Source organism: Enhydra lutris, unplaced genomic scaffold (assembly GCF_002288905.1).
Source record: "Enhydra lutris kenyoni isolate GAN:26980312 unplaced genomic scaffold, ASM228890v2 scaffoldscaffold20, whole genome shotgun sequence".
Classification (NCBI taxonomy): Eukaryota; Metazoa; Chordata; class Mammalia; order Carnivora; family Mustelidae; genus Enhydra; species Enhydra lutris.
Genome location: NW_019154104.1, coordinates 31,198,647 through 31,218,019, shown reverse-complemented (window position 1 = coordinate 31,218,019; position 19,373 = coordinate 31,198,647). Strand labels below are relative to the sequence as shown.

At 57.2% G+C, this 19,373-nt stretch overlaps 1 protein-coding gene across 2 annotated transcripts in view; it reads right to left on the bottom strand.

The window, feature by feature from the left end:
* Positions 1-4,585: 4,585 nt before the first annotated feature.
* LOC111148490 (tectonin beta-propeller repeat containing 2) overlaps positions 4,586-19,373 on the bottom strand; it is an 86,974-nt gene continuing 72,186 nt past the window's right edge. Inside the window, exons 17-19 of one of the 2 annotated variants that reach the window (XM_022505072.1) lie at positions 7,905-8,046; positions 7,309-7,458; positions 4,586-6,985 (exon numbers count right to left, since the gene is read on the bottom strand). In XM_022505072.1, the coding sequence (XP_022360780.1) occupies positions 6,834-6,985; positions 7,309-7,458; positions 7,905-8,046 (444 nt within the window). In that variant the 3' untranslated portion in view covers positions 4,586-6,833. Of the gene's footprint in view, positions 6,986-7,308; positions 7,459-7,904; positions 8,047-19,373 lie in introns of those variants that run through there. The other variant, XM_022505073.1, reaches the window with a different exon arrangement.

Below are 19,373 nucleotides of genomic sequence, written 5' to 3'. Positions count from 1 at the left end.
GGGCCGTGGGCCTGTGGAGGGCCTTGGTGCCTGGAGCCACCAGCAGCCTCTGCCTGGAAAGACCGACAGGGAGCCTGGGCCTGCAGACTTCCTGTCCTGTCTCCCCAGGCCCAGCTCTGTCCTCAGTGGGTCAACCCTCCTGGGCCCCTCTTCCCCTCCACTCTACACCTACAGCTGCTCCTTTGAGGGCCCCAGGCTGGGACTGGGGTGATGGAGAGTTGGAGCTGCCCTGCCTCGGGCCTTCCCGGGAGGCTGTGGAAGGGGCGCCCCACAGAACCCATTGTCAGGCAAACAGGAGGCAGGACCTGGGCAGGATCATTCTGGGCACTGCAGCCTGGGCGCCGAGCCTGAGCACATGTTCAGGGGAAGTTCAGGGGCCCAAATGGGGTGGTTTGGTTGGAGGGTGACCGGGAAGCAGAAACTGTGGGGACTGCTCCATCATTTGCTGGGTGACTTTGGGGCCTCTAGGCCTTGGAGGGCTGAGAGGGCAGGAGGAGGGGATCCCGGGGCACTGGTCCCTGATGTCCTCCTCACTGTGGGCGAGTGGGACGGGGTCCGGGAGGGTAATGGAGTTCACACGCTTGGAGCTGCACTGAGGGCCACAGAAACCAAGGCCTGGCTGGTGTCACTGCCCGATGGCTGCAGAGTGGGGCCTGATTCCTGCCACAGCTCCTGCGGAGACTCACGGAGGGATGCCTGGCTCAGGGCACCGCAGGCTGTGAGCGCAGAGGACCTAGGCAAATGGTGCAGGGTGATAAGTGGAACACCGGGTTATCTGGTGGCCACTGCTGGCCAGAGGGAGGGCAGGAGGCTGGGCAGGAAGTACCTAGCATTGGGCTTATCAGAACCTGGGGCCCTGCAGCCCCAGAAAGGGCAGCCGGCGACTCAGCTCTTGGTCATTGGACTCAAGGCAGGTGGCCTTGGTGGCTTCTCAGAGGCAACCGGTCTCTCTGTGCACGACGAGGCCACCTCTTCTCCAGAGTGAGGCACCTTGGTTTGCACATTGGGTTCACCAACCCCAGTCTTTCTATGGAAAACCTGACGGCGCCCAGGACTGCCATCCCCACACCCACCTGGCGGCCCAGGAACCCCAGCCTGTTAGAGCTCGGGGGCCAGAATCGCGTTCACCCACATGCCTGTGGGGGGAGGACAGGGGAGGTGAGCCCACTCCTCCACAGAGGGGTCGTGATCTCGGGCAGGGAACCTGGAAGGGACATCACGGGATGGCCCATGCTATCAGGGTGGCCTGGGGGAGGTGGCCTTGAGGGCAGGGGAGTGAGGGCCGCGCTCGGACTTCAGCCTTGGTATCACCTCGATACAAATTACTCTGATTTCCTTTCTGTTTCACCAGCTTCAACTACTGGGCTGAGAGCAACTTCCTAAATGACGGCCCGTCCTGTTCGGAACAAGGATGCTTCCTGGGCCCCGGGAAGGAAGGAAGCCAGCGCGCTCAGGGGAAGCTGTGCAGGGTCTGCCCCTGTTCCAGAAGCGAGAGCTGCTGCCATGGCTCCCCTGTGGTTCAGTCCGGCTGCATTTTTAAATGGAGGCATGATTGACCTATGATAGAGGCACATTTTATATATTTTAGAATATATAGATGGAATATATAGAATAAAAGATGGGAAGAGGCCTTTTAAAAACTTTTTTAAATAGGCTTTACATCCAGCATGGGGCTTGAACTCAAGACCCTAAGATCAAGAACCACATGCTGTCCCCACCGAGCCAGCTGGGTGCCCTGAGAATCACAGACCTTATGTGTGTCATGAGGCGTTCTGACAAATGTCTACACACATGTAACCACCCCAGTCAAGACAGAGATTTCTGTCTTCAGTGGTTTGTAACATGAATTTCTGCTTCTAGAATTCACGCTCCAGGTGGAACACTGGACCCGCAGGGAGAAACCAGGGCAGGGCGTGGCTGGGCTTCCAGGGCAGGGGCGTCCTGCTCTCCCCTCCCCCCACGTGGCCGCCAAATAAAGGGGCCAACTTCAAACTTACTATAAGCATTTTCCTGTATTGTAAAATGCTTCGTAAGTGGGATTTCTCAGAGGTCTTTGGTGTTTGCTTTGTGACATTTGACTCACTAGTGTTGACGGCATAAGAAGTCAATGTTAGGACTGTTTCTAAAATGTGAATTTTATTTCTTTTGAAATAAATAATACATTTACATGGCTTGAAATTCAAAAGATACGAAAATGTCTAGACCACAGGCAGCCACTGTGACCAGCTGTGTAGCGAACCCACCGGCAGTTAAACGGGTCTCAATCTCTCTCTCTCTTTCTCTCACCCTGTGCACGGTCTTTGGCCCAGCCACGTCCCTACGCACAGCCAACAGCATGGATGCAGCCACGTCGTGGCCTGTTTCCCCCAGGACACCTGCCCTGTGACGGCAGTGCCCGACCTTGTCAGGCCACTCCTAGGGGTCACAGGACAGCCTGTGTCATACGTCTGCCCCGGACTTAGGATCTGTTCTTGAGGACAGGGTCCCAGAGGTGGATTTGGTGGGTTTGCAGGTTTTAAGTCCGCTCCCCTTGCTCCGTCCGCACCCTGCCTGTGTGCCAGGCGTTTGCTGAGCAGCACCCTTTCATCCGTGTCCATACAAGGGCCTTAGGTGTTCCTCTGACTGGTGTGGACATGTTTTTTTTTTTAAGATTTTATTTATTTATCAGAGAGAGAGCGAGCGAGCACAGGCAGACAGAATGGCAGGCAGAGGCAGAGGGAAAAGCAGGCTCCCTGCTGAGCAAGGAGCCCGATGTGGGACTCGATCCCAGGACGCTGGGATCATGACCTGAGCCGAAGGCAGCTGCTTAACCAACTGAGCCACCCAGGCGTCCCTGTAGACATGCTTTTAAGGTATATATTCACCATAGGTGATGTCGCAACTTCCCCCTTTAAGTGGGGTTTTAAATTTATAGTATTGTACTATTTTGAGAAAATCAAATCTATATACTTAATTTCCTCTGTGGGAAAGCCTTTATCCTCCAGAAATCAGATACTACTACCCCTAGTTTTTTTTTTTTTTAAATATTTTATTTATTTATTTGACAGACAGAGATCACAAGTAGGCAGAGAGGAAGGCAGAGAGAGAGGAGGAAGCAGGCTCCCCGCTGAGCAGAGAGCCCGATGTGGGGCTCGATCCCAGGACCCTGGGATCATGACCTGAGCTGAAGGCAGAGGCTTTAGCCCACTGAGCCACCCAGGTGCCCCTACTCCCCCTAGTTTTAAAGTGGGTTCCACACCCAGCATGGATCCCCAATGTGGGGCTTGAACTCGACCCTGAGATCAAGATCTGAGCTGAGATCAAGAGTCGGAGTCTTCACTGGCTGAGCCATCCAGGCGCCCCTGATTTAAAGATTCTTTAATCCATTTAATAGTTATTTTGTCCACATAATGAAGGGGTGGGGCACATCAATTGTGACCTCCCCTGCCTGTTCCCTCCCCTAGATGTGCCTTCATCACGCTAGTTCCCCGCCGGGCCGGTCGGGCCGCCTGCCGTCCCCAGCCCGCCCGCCCTCCCACGCCATGCTTACTTCGCCCGCTGCTGTCAGCGCTCTTGGTAATTCCCACCTGTGTCTTCCAGGTCTGGAGTTCCACAGAGCTGGGCTCCGCTCCCAGTGGCCCCTGTGTGACCTCTAGCAAGTTACTGAGCCTCCCTGTCACCAAGGCTGACAAGATTTCCCTCAGGGGGCTCTAGGGGTACACGGAGCTGTGCAGAAGCCCTAGGCACACGTCTGGCATCCGGGGCACTTGTGGGCACGAACATTACTCTGGGACTTCTTCCCTGCCTCCCCTGACATAACATCCCTGAGAGGGTTCTTTTCTTTCTTTCTTTCAGATTTATTTATTTGAGAGGGAGGGAGAAAAAGAGACAAGAGCAAGGGAGAGCTCAAGAATAGGGGGACAGAGAAGCAGACTCCCCACAGAGCAGACAGCCCGACGCAGAGCTCCATCCCAGGACCCTGAGATCACAGCCCGAGCTGAAGGCAGACGCCTCACCGACTGAGCCACCCGGCCCCCAGCCACCGAAAGTTTTTTTTTTTTTTTTTAAAGACTTTATTTATTTATTTGACAGAGAGAGAGAGAGAGATCACAAGCAGGCAGAGAGGCAGGCAGAGAGAGGGGGAAGCAGGCTCCCTGCTGAGCAGAGAGCCCGATGCGGGGCTCGATCCCAAGACCCTGAGATCATGACCTGAGTCGAAGGCAGAGGCTTAACCCACTGAGCCACCCAGGCGCCCAGCACGTGATATTCTTTACCGTGGCCCCCTCTGTAGCCTGAGACTGAGGGTGACAAGGGAAGCCATTGGCTTTTGTACCTGTCTGTGTCAGAGCACATGTGTGCAGTAGAAGTGAGAGCTGCAGGCCCAGGATGCCTGCGTCGGCGGGGGTGAGAAGCGTGGGAGCGACGCTGCAGGCCGTCAGCGTTTCTTTTTTTCTTTTGAATATTTTATTTATTTATTTGACAGAGAGAGATCACAAGTAGGCAGAGAGGCAGGCAGAGAGAGGGGGAAGCAGGCTCCCCGCTGAGCAGAGAGCCCCATGTGGGGCTCGATCCCAGGACCCTGAGATCATGACCTGAGCCGAAGGCAGAGGCTTAACCCATGGAGCCACCCAGGCGCCCCATTCCACCAAGCGTTCTGACAAACAGTTAAACGCTTTGGGAAGGATGGATGTCTACGGTTTCCTTTGTCTTTCATCAGGGACATCGGACATGTCTTCTGAATTCAAACTTTCTCCGCCGTCTTCTGTGGAGTGTGACATTCCCTGACAGGAGCCGGACACACCTCGTTCAGGTCTTCCGTGGCATACAACGTGTCCTGCTGCTATGAATGGGATCCTCTCCCACATGCTGGTTTCCAGCAGGGCGCGGCCGACACTTGGATTTGTTTCTTGGATGGAGTCTTAGGCCCAGGGGCTCGAACCCTTCTGAAGCCTGCCCATGGCAGCCTGGCCTCGGCGGGCCTCCAAGCGGAGACAGCTCTGTGCTCCGCCTCCCCTGACGGCGTCCTTCCCAGGGGCGACCGGGGGCGCATCTACCTCTGGACGGCCGCCCTGGGGACGCTGGTGCATATTTAAACATCACATCTGCCACGCTCTCCTGGCTGTGGGGCTGTGCTGGCCGACGCCATTGGCAGATTCTTCCAGCACAGGTGGGCAGGCCGGCCTCGTGAGCGCCTGACGGGGGCCCTTTCTCACAGCCCAAACACCAGACTCGACCAGGTCTGGAAAAAGTCTAGTTTATTGCACTGTCTCAAAGCACAGCTGAAAATTAAAACCAGAAGGAAAAACCATACAAAGCACTGAAGCTAAAAGTAGTTTAAAAGTATCCAACTAGACTTAGGTTTAATTGCACTAAAGTCCCGTGGGTTTAGGGGAACTCTGCCGTCTGAGGGGGGCCGGGCAAGGCACAACATACACAGAGAGAGGCCGCAGCCAGCCTGGGCTGGCCTCTGCCGTCACCAAACTCCGAAAACAAGGATTCTACAAAAGTGGAGTGTGAAGTAGGATCTGGGATTTCAGACTCTTGTCCTCGTTTAGACCAGGAACGCCCCCATCTTTGCGGCTGGCCGGGTCCCGTCAGAGAACACATCTGATCGCTCTTCAGCTGTGGCCTGGGGGCTCCCGGACACACTTGCTTAGGAGAAAACAGGCGTCGAGTAACTGGGCCCTGGGCCAAAGGCAGACTAAAAAAAGCGGCGAGGCTGGAGTCCTGCTTGGGAGCCGCCTGCGGGATTGGGAGGTGCTGACCTCGGGGTGGACCCGTGGTGGGGCTGCCGAGCCCATGGCCCAGATGCCTGCGAGGACCCCAAAGACTGAGGTCTGGCGAGGCCACTGCAGGCCCCGTCGGGAACTCCCAGGAGGCATCCACGGGAGCTCGAGCCAGCCGGAAGGTCCCACGACGGCCCCAGAGGGGGTACCCGAGCTCGGGGAAGCTGCGGCGGAGGACCAGGCAGGCCCAGGGCCAACCTCGCGGAGGAACGAAAGGCCTTCCGCTGGTTTCAGGGAATACATTTCTCCTCTAAATTTATAAGAGCTGATTTCGAATGAGGTATCTTATGCAGGTTTGTAATACAACAAACAAAAAAGGCAATAATTAGTAGACACATCCTGTGAGGACGCTTCTGGGCTCCACAACGGCCGCCAGCAGCACTGCACAGCACTGCGACGAGCGCGCTCAGTGAGCTCCCATGGCTGAGCTCCCCCACGGCCCGCTGCGCCTCCCGGGGCCACGGCTGCCTTGGAAACACGTGCACCTTTTCTATTCCGTGTCCTCCACCGGCCTGTATTGTTTTGGCTAAAGTGTGTTCTCCAGGAAGCGAGCATGCCGTGCCCTGTGAGCGGGCCGGGAGGGCATGGGTTGGGGGTGTGTGTGTGTGTATGTGCGCGCGCTGTGTGCTGGCACAAACCAGTGCCCCACCTCTCTGACGTAGGCTGGGTTTCCCAGCCGGGGTGTCCAGCATGGAATGTGCTAGAACTCACGTCCCTGTGGTGACCATGAAGCTGAGCGGGACCCCCTCAGCGGTGGGAGCACGCTGACCTCCGGCTCCCCAGCTCATGCCTGCGGCGGGCCCGGCAAGGCCGGGAGGAGGCGGCCTCTGCAGGAGCTCAGAGGCACGGCCGCGCCAGCAAGGGCTCCAGATCACTTGGCTGAGGCTGTGGGTTCTGGAACAAGACGGAAACAAACATGGATGAAAGCAAGTGTGGGCGGTCCAAGCCGGCCCGACATGTCTGGACAGGAGCCGACAAGGTGTGGCTAAGAGCCCGCGACTCCGAAACCACCGTGTCCACCCCCCTCTCTCGGCCTGCTCCCTCCTGAGCGCCTGGCCCGAGGCTCCGTCAGATGACCTCCCACTCGTCCTCCAGGTCCTCGGGGTGGGGGGTGGTGGCATGGCTGCTCGCGGCACCATGTGAGTGGCTGAAAGTCCTCGTCAGCCGCTGGAGGAGGTAACCGGGGGGGCCCACGGCCCACAGCTCATCTGACGAGGTCACTGCAGGGACGAGAGGCAGCCGCACGCTCGTGAGTCACCCACCGGGGCGGCGGGCACAGGTGCAGTCGGCCGGCTCCCCGTCCTGCCGTGGCACTTTCTAGCTGGCGGCCCCAGACACGCCACCCCCAATCTGTGCCTCAGTTCCCTCAACTCTAAAGTGGGTGGCCCAGTTCTGGCCAGCTCTGGCCAGCAGGGTGCTGGGTGCCCTCCCTCAGGTGTGACCCTCGGCTCTTGGGAGAGTGAGCCCCGTGGGAGCAGCCTCTTGGGGAGCCCCCACTAACCTTGTCCACGGGAGCCCCAATCCCATGGAGCCCAGCACTTGCCTGTGAAACACGTCACGTTGCCAGGAATTTTCTTCCAGTAGTCTCCCGCGGGGTTCTTGTCGGTGATGCCGTACCGCCGGGCAAGGTCACCGTTGGGGCAGCGGGCCCACACGGTCCTGGTGCTTAGTGCCAGCTGGCAGGCCTGCAGCCCTGCATGTCAACAAGGTGTCCGTCTGTCCTGAGCCCCCCAGCTGGGACAGGCCAGACCGCCCTCTCCCATGAGTTTGCTCCCTCCCCCCACTGGGTCCTGTTGACCAGTGGGCTCTGTGCGGACAGTGCCCTGCACTATAGGGCTCGGAGCGGTGGCCGAGGGAAAGGATGCCCCACCGGGCAGAGCTAGCAAAGCCGCCAAGAGCCCAAGGCCAGGGCACACCAGGACCCAGGAGGTATGGAAGCAATCAGCCCACACAAAACTCCAAGGGAACGGGGCTACTCCCTCCAACAAAGGGTGTTTGGTTAGATCCTTGCTGTCCCCTGCCTCAGTGGGACAGCAGAAAGGAAACGAAACCCCGAGTACAAAGGCCGGGCCTGCCGTGTGGAGGCCGGGCCGCTGGACCGAGCAGGTGCCCGCGGGAGGGGGCAGCTTGTGTTCCCACCTGGCACGTGCTCCCAGTCGGTCCCCACGGGCATCTCTTCGGTGATGCCGGCCCGGACGTGCACGTTCCACCTGCTGTCAAGCGCCCACAGCATCTGGTCGTTTGGACTACAGTGGACGCTGACCAACGTGACCCCCGCGGGCTGCGAGCAGGAAGAGACTTTCCTTAAGGAAGGAGGTGGCGGGGCATGTCGTTTTTGGAGAGAGCAGGGACAGAGGGTTTGGAGCCCGACACAGGGCAGGAGGTGCAGTGGGAGGTGGAGAGGACCTCACATGGACAGACGCCATCCCTGCTGTGTCAGGCGAACCAGATGGCGGGACCACCCAGTGCGTCAGCAGCAGCGTGTCCTGAGGGACAGAGAGGCAGGGACGGGCCAGAGGGCAGGAGGACGCCAGAGGTGCACACGGGGTCCTGCACTGGGACGGGCAGGTGGTGGCCATGGGCAGCAACAGAAGAGGCTGGTGTGGCCACTGTCCATGCCTCTGCCTCATGGCAGGTGAGGCAGCACGAGGGAAGGCGGGCTCTGGAGAAACCCGGGCCTCGGAGGTCCCCGCACGCATAAGCACACGGCCCCAGGCTCACAGCTCCATGCGGAGAGAAAGCAAACACAGCAGAGCATTACCAGTGGCTGAATCTGGACGAAGGGTCTACGGGACTTTGTTGAAATATACCTGCAGGGTTTCTGTTGGCCTGAAGTTTTTTCAAGATAAAAAGTTTAATTTAAAAAAGTATAGAAATGGGGTGCCTGGGTGGTGCAGTTGCTTAAACATCTGACTCTGGATTCTGGGTCCAGTGATAACCTCAGGGTTGTGAGATCGAGCCCTGCATCAGGCTCTGTAGTCAGTGCAGTCTGCTTAGGACTGCCTCTCCCTCTGCTTCCCCTACTCCCTGTGTGCTCCCTTTCTCCCTCTCTCTCTAAAATAAGTAAGTAAATGTTTTAAAAAACTATACAAATAAAATCCACCAAGATATGCTATTGCTGTCGGGGGAATGCGACAGAGGTGCAGGGAAGGAGGCTTCTGTCCGCCCCCGGGAACTCCATCAGCGGGGCGGGGTGGCCTGGGGAGGGGCGAGGTTGGTGTCACGGCGGGCCTCCCCACGCACTCTGAGCCCTAGCTTCCACTCTGCTTTTCATTCCGGTGGGATAGGACGAGGGCAAGGCTGACCACGAGAGAGCCTCTGTGTGCACAGCAGGAAGTGGGGACTGGCAGGCCAGAAGGCCAGTAACTCTGCCCACCAGGCACAGGCCTGGCCCTTGGTGGCCTCATGACCAATGTCAGCTAAGAACAAGGGCATCATTTAATTCCCACTGTCTCTTCTTTAGGCACCATGCTTATAAAGGGCCCATCTAGAGCCACCCACCTGGCCTGGGTCCTGCCACCCAAGAGGAGGACACCTCTTGGCTTGAGCTGCCCTCCAGCATGTCTCCTTAGGCAGTGAATCCCCTGCTGGGTTGGCTTCCCGTCAACGAGTGCGCACAATGCCAGCTGCCCTGCCCTACTCCCCGGTCAGCCTGGGTCCACGTTCCCATGTTCCATATCTCCTGGTCCCTTGTCCACTTTTCATAGGACAAGGGGAAGCCCCTTCAGTGTCCTGTTTGCCACCTACTGACCTGTTCTGGTTCATCCAGGGCTGCCCACCCCTTAGCCGGACGCTTCCGTGCCTGTGAGGACAGAGCCATCTGTACAGTCCCAGCCCTGTCACCGGCAGTGCTGGTGAGCACCGAGCCCAGGGGTCTGGCTGTCCTCCCACTACCGACTGACGCTGTGCATTTTCCCGGACCTCTTGGTAGGCCCTGCCTTCCTGGGCTGCCTCAACTGGACCCAAGGCAGTCCCCGGTGGGCGCTCGGCGCTGACGCGCGGCTCTGCGCTTCTTCCCCCCGGGCTGTGGTGGACGCGGTCCCTCTCCATGCTGCACGCTCAAGACACATCCACATGAGGGGCTTCCTGTTGTCACGCCGACATCACACGACCTCCAGGCCAGCCACCAGACCCCCTCAAGGCACGTGGGCAGAGGGGCTCTCCGTGCTCCCTCCGCCCCATCAAGGGGGCCGGGGCTCCGGGGCTCCGGGGCTCCGGGTCTCACTACCGGCCACTCGGGGCAGGGGCTTCCCACCCGCATGATTCACGAACGGATGAGCCAGCCTCTGGGCAGGGGGGCCGGCAGGTGCCCAGCGGCTCAGCTGATGGGCGACCAGGGCACACAGAGGACAGCAGCCACCGTCCGGACGGTGCAAGGTTCCTCGCACGGCGTTGCCCCCACCACTGGGCGCCCGGCACCTGCCTTGCCTGCTGCACGGCCCTCAAAGTAGCTCCTGTGCTTTCCGAGCGGGGGAGACCTGAAGCTGCTGCCGGCGCGCTTCCGGACACCGGGAGCTTCCCACCTCCCTCCCGACCTGGGCCTGCCTCTGTCTGCTCCAAATTTCTCCCTTATATGGAGCTCACGGGCACACGAGAGGCCACACGCTCCCAGCCTCGCAGCAGGGGCCATCTGTCCATCTGTGGCGTTCTGAGAGAGAACCGGCATCCGTCCCGAGTCCTGCGGCCACAGGCGAGGGTACCCTGGCTCAGCGCATCAGGCCTGCAGACACGAGGCCGGGGGAGCCTGGGAGAGCTGGGCAGACTGGGCTGCCCGTGTGGGGGACGGGATCGGTCAGGCAAGAATCATAAGGTTTTTGAAGGCTGGTTTCAGGGGAGGACAGATGCCATCAAGAAATAAAAGGAGCGCCGTGATGGGGGGACAGCCCTGTGACAGTGGCGATCCAGAGAGGAGGCAGCCTGAGGGAGACACAGCAGCTGGGGGATGAGGGGCCAGCATGGGAGGCTCAGTGGGGAGCATGCATACGGGGGGAGGGGTTGTACGATTGGTTCTACAAGCTTTTCGTGACCGTGCTACCAAAGCAGTCCCTGTGGAAGACCAGGCCGCTGAGACGTCACTGAGGCTTGGCACCATCCCGGACAACAGTCACCAATATAAAACCAAAGTAGCATATAAAGGCCCGAGTCACTCCCCAGCACCAGGCTGCAGATGCACAGGTGAGCTCCAAGGAAGCCCCCGCCATCTCCCCTGTCCGCTGGGCAGCCAGGACTGGGCCCGCAGGGCTGTGGGCCTGGGGCTGGATCCCGCGGGACCACACACAAAGCCACAGAGCACCTGGCCCTGCTCCAGCTCTGAGGGCTACTAGGTGTACCAGAATCCAAGGTGTCTGGGCACTTCTGCTTACCCCACTCACTTTTTATCGAAGGTTCACATGCATCCAAAAAAGCACACAAATCCTAAGCGTATAGCTTGCTGGGTTTTCACACTCTGAGCACAGATCTGGAACCTGAACACGAGCCTGGCTGTGCACCCAGTTACCACCCTGCCTGCTCTCCACACCCCACACACAACGTGAACCTCACTCCGACAGAGGCGGCGGCACAGAGGCCTCTGAAACGGGTAACGGCCCTCCCCAGCAGCTGGAGGCCTGCCCCGGGACAGCCCAGGGGAGACCACGGGGAGAGGGAGGGCCGCAGGCACAGTCTCGGAAGACAGAGGAGCACAGATGGTCCAAATGAAAGCGTGCAGGGAGGCCGGTAACTGTGCACTGGAAGAGGAAGAGCAGAACGTCCTTATGAAGCAGATCATCTTGCAGCATCTCCCAGACTGGGTCCCACAGAACACATGCCACCCCCACAGAGGGGCTCATGCTGCCGGAGCTCTCGGACCCACTGCCTCCTGAGCACTTCCATCGGGGGTCCCGCAATCACCTGCTGGACAGGGAGCACCTGCAGTGCACTGGGCCCTGTGCTAGGCACTGGGGAGACCTCAATGCAAACCAACCACACACCCCGGCCCCCGGGAGCTTTCAGTCTACTGGGAGGGCTGGGTGAGGGGCGCTAGGAGAGCCTTGGCGCAGGAGGGGTGGATGGCCCGGCGGGGGGTCGCCTGACCTGGCCACCCCGGGAAGGTACGCTGGACAGGCCCAGTGGTGGCAGAACCCACAGATAGGTGCAGGTTTGGAAGCAGGAAGGACACAGGGTGGCTGGAGCCCAGTGATCAGAGACAGAGTGGAGAGAGGTCAGAGGGCATGAGGGCCACTGGCGGAGGGAGGAAGTGGATTTCGTGCTGAGTGAGGTGAGAAGCCACTAGACGGTTGTGAAAACAGGAATAACGTGATATAATCCTGGATGTTGGGAGGACAGGCCTCGGAGAGGCCCGCTCTGGAATCCTGGCGAGACAAGAGATGGCCTGGCCCAGGGGTGGCAGTGGACCATCCCTGGGCAGGCATGCAAGGTGCCAGCCATGTCACTCCGGGGCAGGGCTGCTACTTATCTGGATCCTTCCCCTGCACAGGCGGGCTGATAAACAGACACGTGAGCACAGTGGCTGCTGAGTCAGAGTGCAAAGATAGAGAGAGGCCTCTAGCGAGATACACTGACGCCCTTCCCAGAAGAAGGAAACGAATGGCTGCGAAGTTGGCAGCTGGGAGGTGGGCAGCGGACACCAGTCAGCAGGCGGGGCTCGGGCACCCCGCAGAGTCGCGAGTGAGCACCTGAGGGCTGGCCAGACTGGTGGGGCTGGACACGTCCTAGGGCCAGAAACCGGAAAAACCGCCACAGCTAAAAGCAACTGACTTCTTGTTTCTCTGGAGCAGACGGTGCTAACAGGTGTCAGGGTGACTCCCGGTGGGAGCCCACGCACCGTTGAGCCAGAGTGGGCCCCGCCACGCACGCACTCACAGCAAGGGCTTGTCCCCGAGTTTAGCAGCCACCTCCCTGGGCCTTTGCCAGATTTATTTGGTGAACTCAGATTTTCTTTGGTAATGGTCACTTTGGATTTGTTCTTTTGTTCGTAGACTACTGTTTTAACTTTTTAAATTGCAGGAGAATCACCATACAGTGCTGTATCCGTTTCAGGCGCACAACACAGTGGCTCAACCATTCTGCACATTCCCCCAGGGCTCCCGCAGGAAGTGGGTCGCCACCTGTCATCGAGCAGCATCGTGACAGTGCCGTTGACTCTATCCCCCGTGCTGTACTTCCCACATCTGTGACTTCTTTATTTCACAAATGGAAGTTTGTGCCTCTCAATCACCCTCACCTACGTCACCCACCCCGAAGGCTGTCTATCTCCCTGGGCCTCCTGGAGGGCACCCGAGAGCTCCTGGCTGAACATGGGGCACTCAGGTCTACCGGCTGCGTGGCTATGAGAGAGGGACACCACAGTCTGGGGCTAAGTGAGCCTGAGCAGGTCAAACTGAGCATAGCAGAGGCTTCTGGACAGAGCGGGCATGACTCAGAGTCCCAGCCGCCTGCTAGCGACCACCACAAAACCCCAGCCCCTGGGCCCTACACTCCCACAGGCTCGGTAGAGAAACATGAACAATGAAATCAGAAGGAATTGTAAAAAGTGATTTTTGAGGACACTGACTGTTAATACTTTGATTTATTTTTAGCTTTTTTCGTATGACAAGCTCTTTATTTAAAAAAAATCTGGCTTATGTCATTTTGTGTTCTGCTTTTGGCTCAGTTCGCCATATACAAAGCCCTTCCCCAGGCCGCCACAGCTATGATTCCAACAGGGGCTCTCCCCCAGTCACTCAGGGCTTTCTGGAAGACAGACGTGGGCCTCGCTTCAGGTGCTCTCCGGAGGGCCCAGTGCCTGGCATTTGTGATGCCGTCATTCTCAGGCAGAGTCATGGAAACATCTGTAACTGACGGGATAGTAACAAAACAGCGGCAAGCAGGAAGGGCTGGACACGGGTGCTGAGTGTGACTCAGAGGTCAGGAGGAATACAAAATGAGGTCACTAGCAGTCCCTGGAGACCTGGGCAGACCGGGAGTGGCCTGGGGCCTTGGGACCAGATTGAGAAGGGTTAAGAGTGAGAAGACAACAAACCAGGAGGGGAAGGCAGGGGAAAGGGTGGCAAAGCCCGGGTGGGGGGCAGGCTCAGGGTCTGTGCCCAGTCCTACCCTGGAGGAGTGGAGGACTTCTTCCCTGGACAGGGGCCTTGTCTCAGGGAGGGAGGAGACCGCGCAGAAGAGCCATCAGGCACCAAGTGCTACCAGCCCCACAAGCTCCCACCAGTCTCTGGGACACCAGGGTCATGGTCCCGACAACACACTGTGTCTTAGTGACCTTTGTTTCCCAAATGACAACCAAACAGTAGGCCCTGAGGAATGTTTGTTGAAGCGGAGAGAATGGAGGTTCTGGAAACTCACTGACTGGCGCTTGCCAGCCTCTCAGCCGGGCCCTCAGCCACCTACCCACCCATCTACCTATCCTCCCCGTCAGCAGATACCTGCCTACCCCTTGTGCCTCCACCACGCTCCTACCAACTACCAGGTCACTGACCCAGCCAACAGAGCTTTACCTGAGCACCTGCCACGGGCCAGGCCTGGTGCGAGGTGCTAGGAATCAATCTTCTTGACCGCTGGTATAAAGCCTGGTGAGAGATACATCGTTAATCACGAAGTCCCACAAAGAAAGAGAAGACTCCAACAGGGAAGGCCAGTGTGAGGTGCTCTGAGAACATATGGTATGCGTCAGACCAGGGCCAGGACGGCAGGAGGAGTGTGTCAGGGGGAGTGAGGGCACGGGGAAGGAGCTGGCAAGGGCCCTGGGGCCAGACGCCAGGCCAGGCGGCTGAAGTGGGAAGGGCAGGGCGGCACTGCACAAGGCCTGCCTCCTCGTACAGTGCGGGAAGGTCCACTGGGGCCCAGGGCTCTGAGGCTGAAGGTGTTTGGAGAGGGAGAGCTTGGAGGAGGTCCCTGAGGGCAGATGGTAAGAAACAAGATGTCACGTACAAAAGGCTTCTCGGCTGACTTGAGGGCATGCGCCTTGGCCTCTGTGAGAAAAGGGTCAAGTTGGAGGCCGTATGGAAAAGACAGGCACCTCCTTGGGGAGATAAGGCAGCAAAGGTTCCATCAATGTCACTCGCCCTCTGCCACCACTCTGAGGGCTCTTGAACATGGTCTAAGACACAGAGTTTCCCAAATGGCGACTGGAGAAGTCCCGACACGCTGACCACCGGTGGAAATGCAAACGCCGAGGTGGGGGTGAACAGGGAGCAGGCTGTGCAGACGACGCATCACACAGGCCGTTTTCAAACGAGGAAGCTTGTTTTTGCTGAACCCAAGCCCCTCCAGAGGGAAGGTGAGTGAGAGCAGGTCCAGTGGTTCCTAAACCTTAAGTCCCCAGGATCTGTGTAGGGAACTTATTAAAATGGCACATTCCTTATTATCTAGCCGTAAGAAAAAAAAGAATGAAATCTTGCCATTTGAGGAGGGAGCCAGAGGGCACTAAGCTCAGTGAAATCAGTCCATCAGAGAGAGACAGAGGCCGTACAACTTCACTCATGTGTGGAATTTAAGGAGCAAGACAAACGAGCACATAGAAAAAAAGAGAGAGGAACCCAGAAACAGACCCGTAACTACAACAGAACAGACCGCGGGGAGGCGGGGAATGGGGCTTAAGGAGCACACGTGTGAGCAGCACCGGGACGCGTGTGGGAGGCCCGGATCAGTACAGTGCGCACCTCAGACTAATAGAACACTGTACGGTAACCGACCAGAACTTAAGTAAAACTTTATATTAAGGAATGAATGAATGAATGAACAAATGGCACATTCTTGGGCTTGAGTCAGCCTTTCTGCATCAGACTCCGGGGCTAGGGCCCAGACACAACCTTTTCATAAAACAAACAGCTCAGGCAATTCTGTTCCGATTACCTGTGGGTTACCTCCCCCCTTTTGTTGGTAAAGATTTTATTTATTTATTTGAGAGAAAGAGCATGGGTGGGGGGAGGAGCAGAGGGAGAAGGAGACTGAGCTGAGCGTGGAGCCCGATGTGGGGCTCAATCTCACGACCTTTTTGAGGATCATGAGCTGAGCCAAAATCAAGAGTCAGTCAGTCAACCACCTGAGCCACCCAGGCGCCCCTCTGTGGGTTACCTTTTGAGAAACTGCTCTGCCCTTCTGTCAAGAAGTAGGCAAGATGATACTTCCCAAAGTAGTCTACAGCAAGCTCTATCAAAATCCCAGCTCAGTTCAACAGAAATGGAAAGGTAAATCCTAAAATTCATGTGGAATTGCAAGGGACCCCAAGTAGCCAAAACAATCTTAAAAAAGAAAAATCTGGAAGACTCACGCTTCCTGATTTCAAAACTATTATGAAGCTACAGTGTTCAGTGTGGTACTGGCCCATGAAAAGACACAGAAATCAGTGGAATGGAACTGAGAGTTAAGGAAAAAATCCATACAGTCAAGTGACTGCCAAGATCGAGAAGGCTGCCAAGATCATTCAGCGGGAAAAGAGCAGTGTTTTTGACAAGTGGTGCTGGCACAATTGGAGAGCCCACGTGTGAGAGAGTGAGGTAGGACCCTTACCTCACACCGTATACAAAATCATCTGGAAATGAATCAAAAATAAATGAGAGAGCTAAATCTGGCAACGGTGTCTTAGATATGATATGAAAGGCATGAGCAATAAAGAGGAGAAATAAACTGGACTTCACCAAAATGAAGAACTTCTGTGTATCAAAGAACACTGTAAAGACAGCCCACACAATGTGAGAAAATATCTGCAAGCCACGTATCTAATAGGGGTCTAGTGTCCAAAATAAATAAAGAACTCTTAGAACCAACAAAAACATAAACGAACCATTTAAAAAACAGGCAAAGGACTTGAACAGACATTTATCTAAAGAAGACACACGAACGGCCAACAACACCATGAAAAGATGATCGACATCATTAGTCATTAGGGAGATGTGAATCAAAACCACGCAGTACCATTTGTACCGACTGGGAGAACTAGAAAAAGGAAAACGGGAAATAACAAGTGGAGAGGATGTGGAGACATGGGAACCCTCCTACTTGACGTGCTAGAGCCACCGTGGGAAACAGGCAGTTTAACCTCAAAAGGTTAGACACAGAATGACCGCATGACCCCGAAATCCCACTCCTAGATAAAGCCTGAAGAGCTAGGTCGGATGTTCAAACAGCACCCACACAAGTGTTCACAGCAACAGTCTTCACAACAGTCAGAAGGTCGAAGTGGCCCGAGTGGCCCATCAGCTGTTAAGTGGCTGGGTGACACGTGGTCTGTCCACAGGGGGTACCATTCAGCGGAAGAACTGATAGAGAAAAACACAAACACACCTTGAACGCCCAATGCTCCGAGAAGGAGCCCATCGCAAAAGGCCACCTAGCATAGCAGTCCCTTTATCGGAAATGTCTGCAAGAGGACGATGGGTACAGAGAAAAAGCAGACTCGTGGTTGCTAGGGGCCTGGGGAAGGGGGCTGGGGGGGTGGCCACTATGGGCAGAGCGATTTCTTGAAACCCGACGAACATGTTCTGGAACTAGACGGTGATGAAGGTTGTCCACAGTGAGAGGGAGGGCAGTATGGCTAACTCCAGGTTCCATGGAAACAGCACTTCCTACTAACGAAATCTCTGACTTTTCTGTTTTAAAGACTTGCTCAAACGATTTTGGGCTGGAAGGGACCCAACAGACCAGCTAAACTGATTCCCTCAAATTCCGGGTGAGGAAAGTAACGAATCTGGCGCTGACGGTGAGGGCCCGCAGCAGAGCTAAGCCTGGAGCTCAGAGCTCTGGGGGCTCAGATCAGAGTTCTCCCAACTTCCAGCAGGTGAAGTTTTTACCCTAAGAAGTACATGCACACACGTACACACACACTCACACACGCGTGAGCACACACCCCTTAGCCAGAATGCGAATATACCCAGGGCAAAAGAAAAAAAATATTGAAAATTTTATGGCCAAAGGAAGTGTTTGCCTGGACAGATCGTTTAGATACGGGTCTCATGTGAACCTGGACAAAATTCAGCGGGAACATTTCAGGAACACAGAGAGCCAGCAAAGTGGTGGCTCATGCACCCACGTCACCAAGAGAGACACCGGGCAGGGCCAGGGCAGGACCAGCCCTATGGCCACCACCTTCCAGACTCTTCCCCATCGCTCCCAGGAGTCTCCCTCCCGGTATCTCTCATTTACTGACTCGTCAATCCACCTCGCACTTGTGACACACTGTGTGACATCACTCTTCCTCAGTGTGCAGTGACTGCCGGAAGCTGCCACTGTGAGGTCCTCCGGCGTGCGGTTTGGTGGCCCTCTGTCCGTGGCCCCACAGTTCTCGTATGCTCGGACTTCTGTGTGGTCCCTTTAGGTTTTCTGTGTCTCCCCTGTTGCAGATCCCCTTCCTGCTTCTGGTCTCTTCCTTCGAATCTCTGAAGCTTGAGAATCAGACGTGGGTATTAACAGGCCTGCATTTAAGGCACCAGCAGACTGTCAGGGGGAGTGAGCGCCGAGGCTTCGACGCGCAGACCCTGCTGTCTTTTCTTCCCACTCAGCGTGTGTCCCCGGGCAGATGCCCTCCCCCTCAGGCTCCATGTCCCTGTTCCGAGCGTGAGTCAGATGACCTGCCAGACTCCTGACTCTGGGTTTTCGTGTTCTGACTGCCAGGCCGTGTGCTCTGGCCTCGCTGCCGGAGACCAAGGGCAGGTATTCCACTGGAGGGCCATGGAGCGCTGGCCCTGTGAGCTGCCCCATGGCTGTGGTGACGGCCTCCCGGCCAGCGCCGCCCAAACAGCTCTGCTGGGACACGTTGAACGCATCAGGCTGAAGGGTGAGCTGTTACCTGAAGAGCGAGCTCCGCTGCGAAGAATGTCTGCAAACCGCTGGCCCAGCGGAGCGGAGCTACTGAGGCCGGGTCTGCGGTTCTGCACGGGAGAAAGGCTCCCCCGCTTCTGTTCCTTGGTCAGCCGACGGCAAAGCTGGACACCCTGTCCCTGTCACTCCTGCACTGGCTCCGGCGATCTCGGACAGCTCCGCGTCTGGTCTCAAGTGTGACGGGGAAGCCGGCGAGCTGATCTGCTGAGAGCAGGCGAAGTGCCGAACAGCACGCGCAGTGGCAGCTTTCCTGGGCAGCTGTCGTGTTCTCGTCCTCCTCAGTCGGGGCTGGCGAAGCCGACTGCAGCCACTCCTCTGTCCACTGCCGGAGACCCTGCCCCTGACGCCAGCCCGACACATGGGCCGGGGTCCGCACTGGGGCTCCGTGGGGCAAGGATGCCGGGAGCCCGCAGGCACTACCCGTAGGCACCGGCCCCTGGGCGTCTGACAGCTAACCTCCCGGAGGCCGCTCACAGGCAGGCCCACCCTAACCACCACCCCGATTTCTGAGGGCTGAAGGAGTGTGGCGGGGGGCCGTGGGCATCCCCCCAGCGCCGGACCGCAGAGTGTGGAGTTGAAACAAGGTGGCCTCCACCCAGGTTCTCAGCACGAGGGGCTCAGAATCAGCTGTGGAGCCTTAAACCCCACAGCCTCCTGGGCCAGGACAGCAGAGTGAATGCACACCTCCCCTCTCACTCCCTCCTCAACACACCATGAGAACAGGAGCTCACACCTCCCTTGTAGTGAGAAGACACAGTGTGAACAGCTCCCTTCTCACACCTCCCTTCTAGT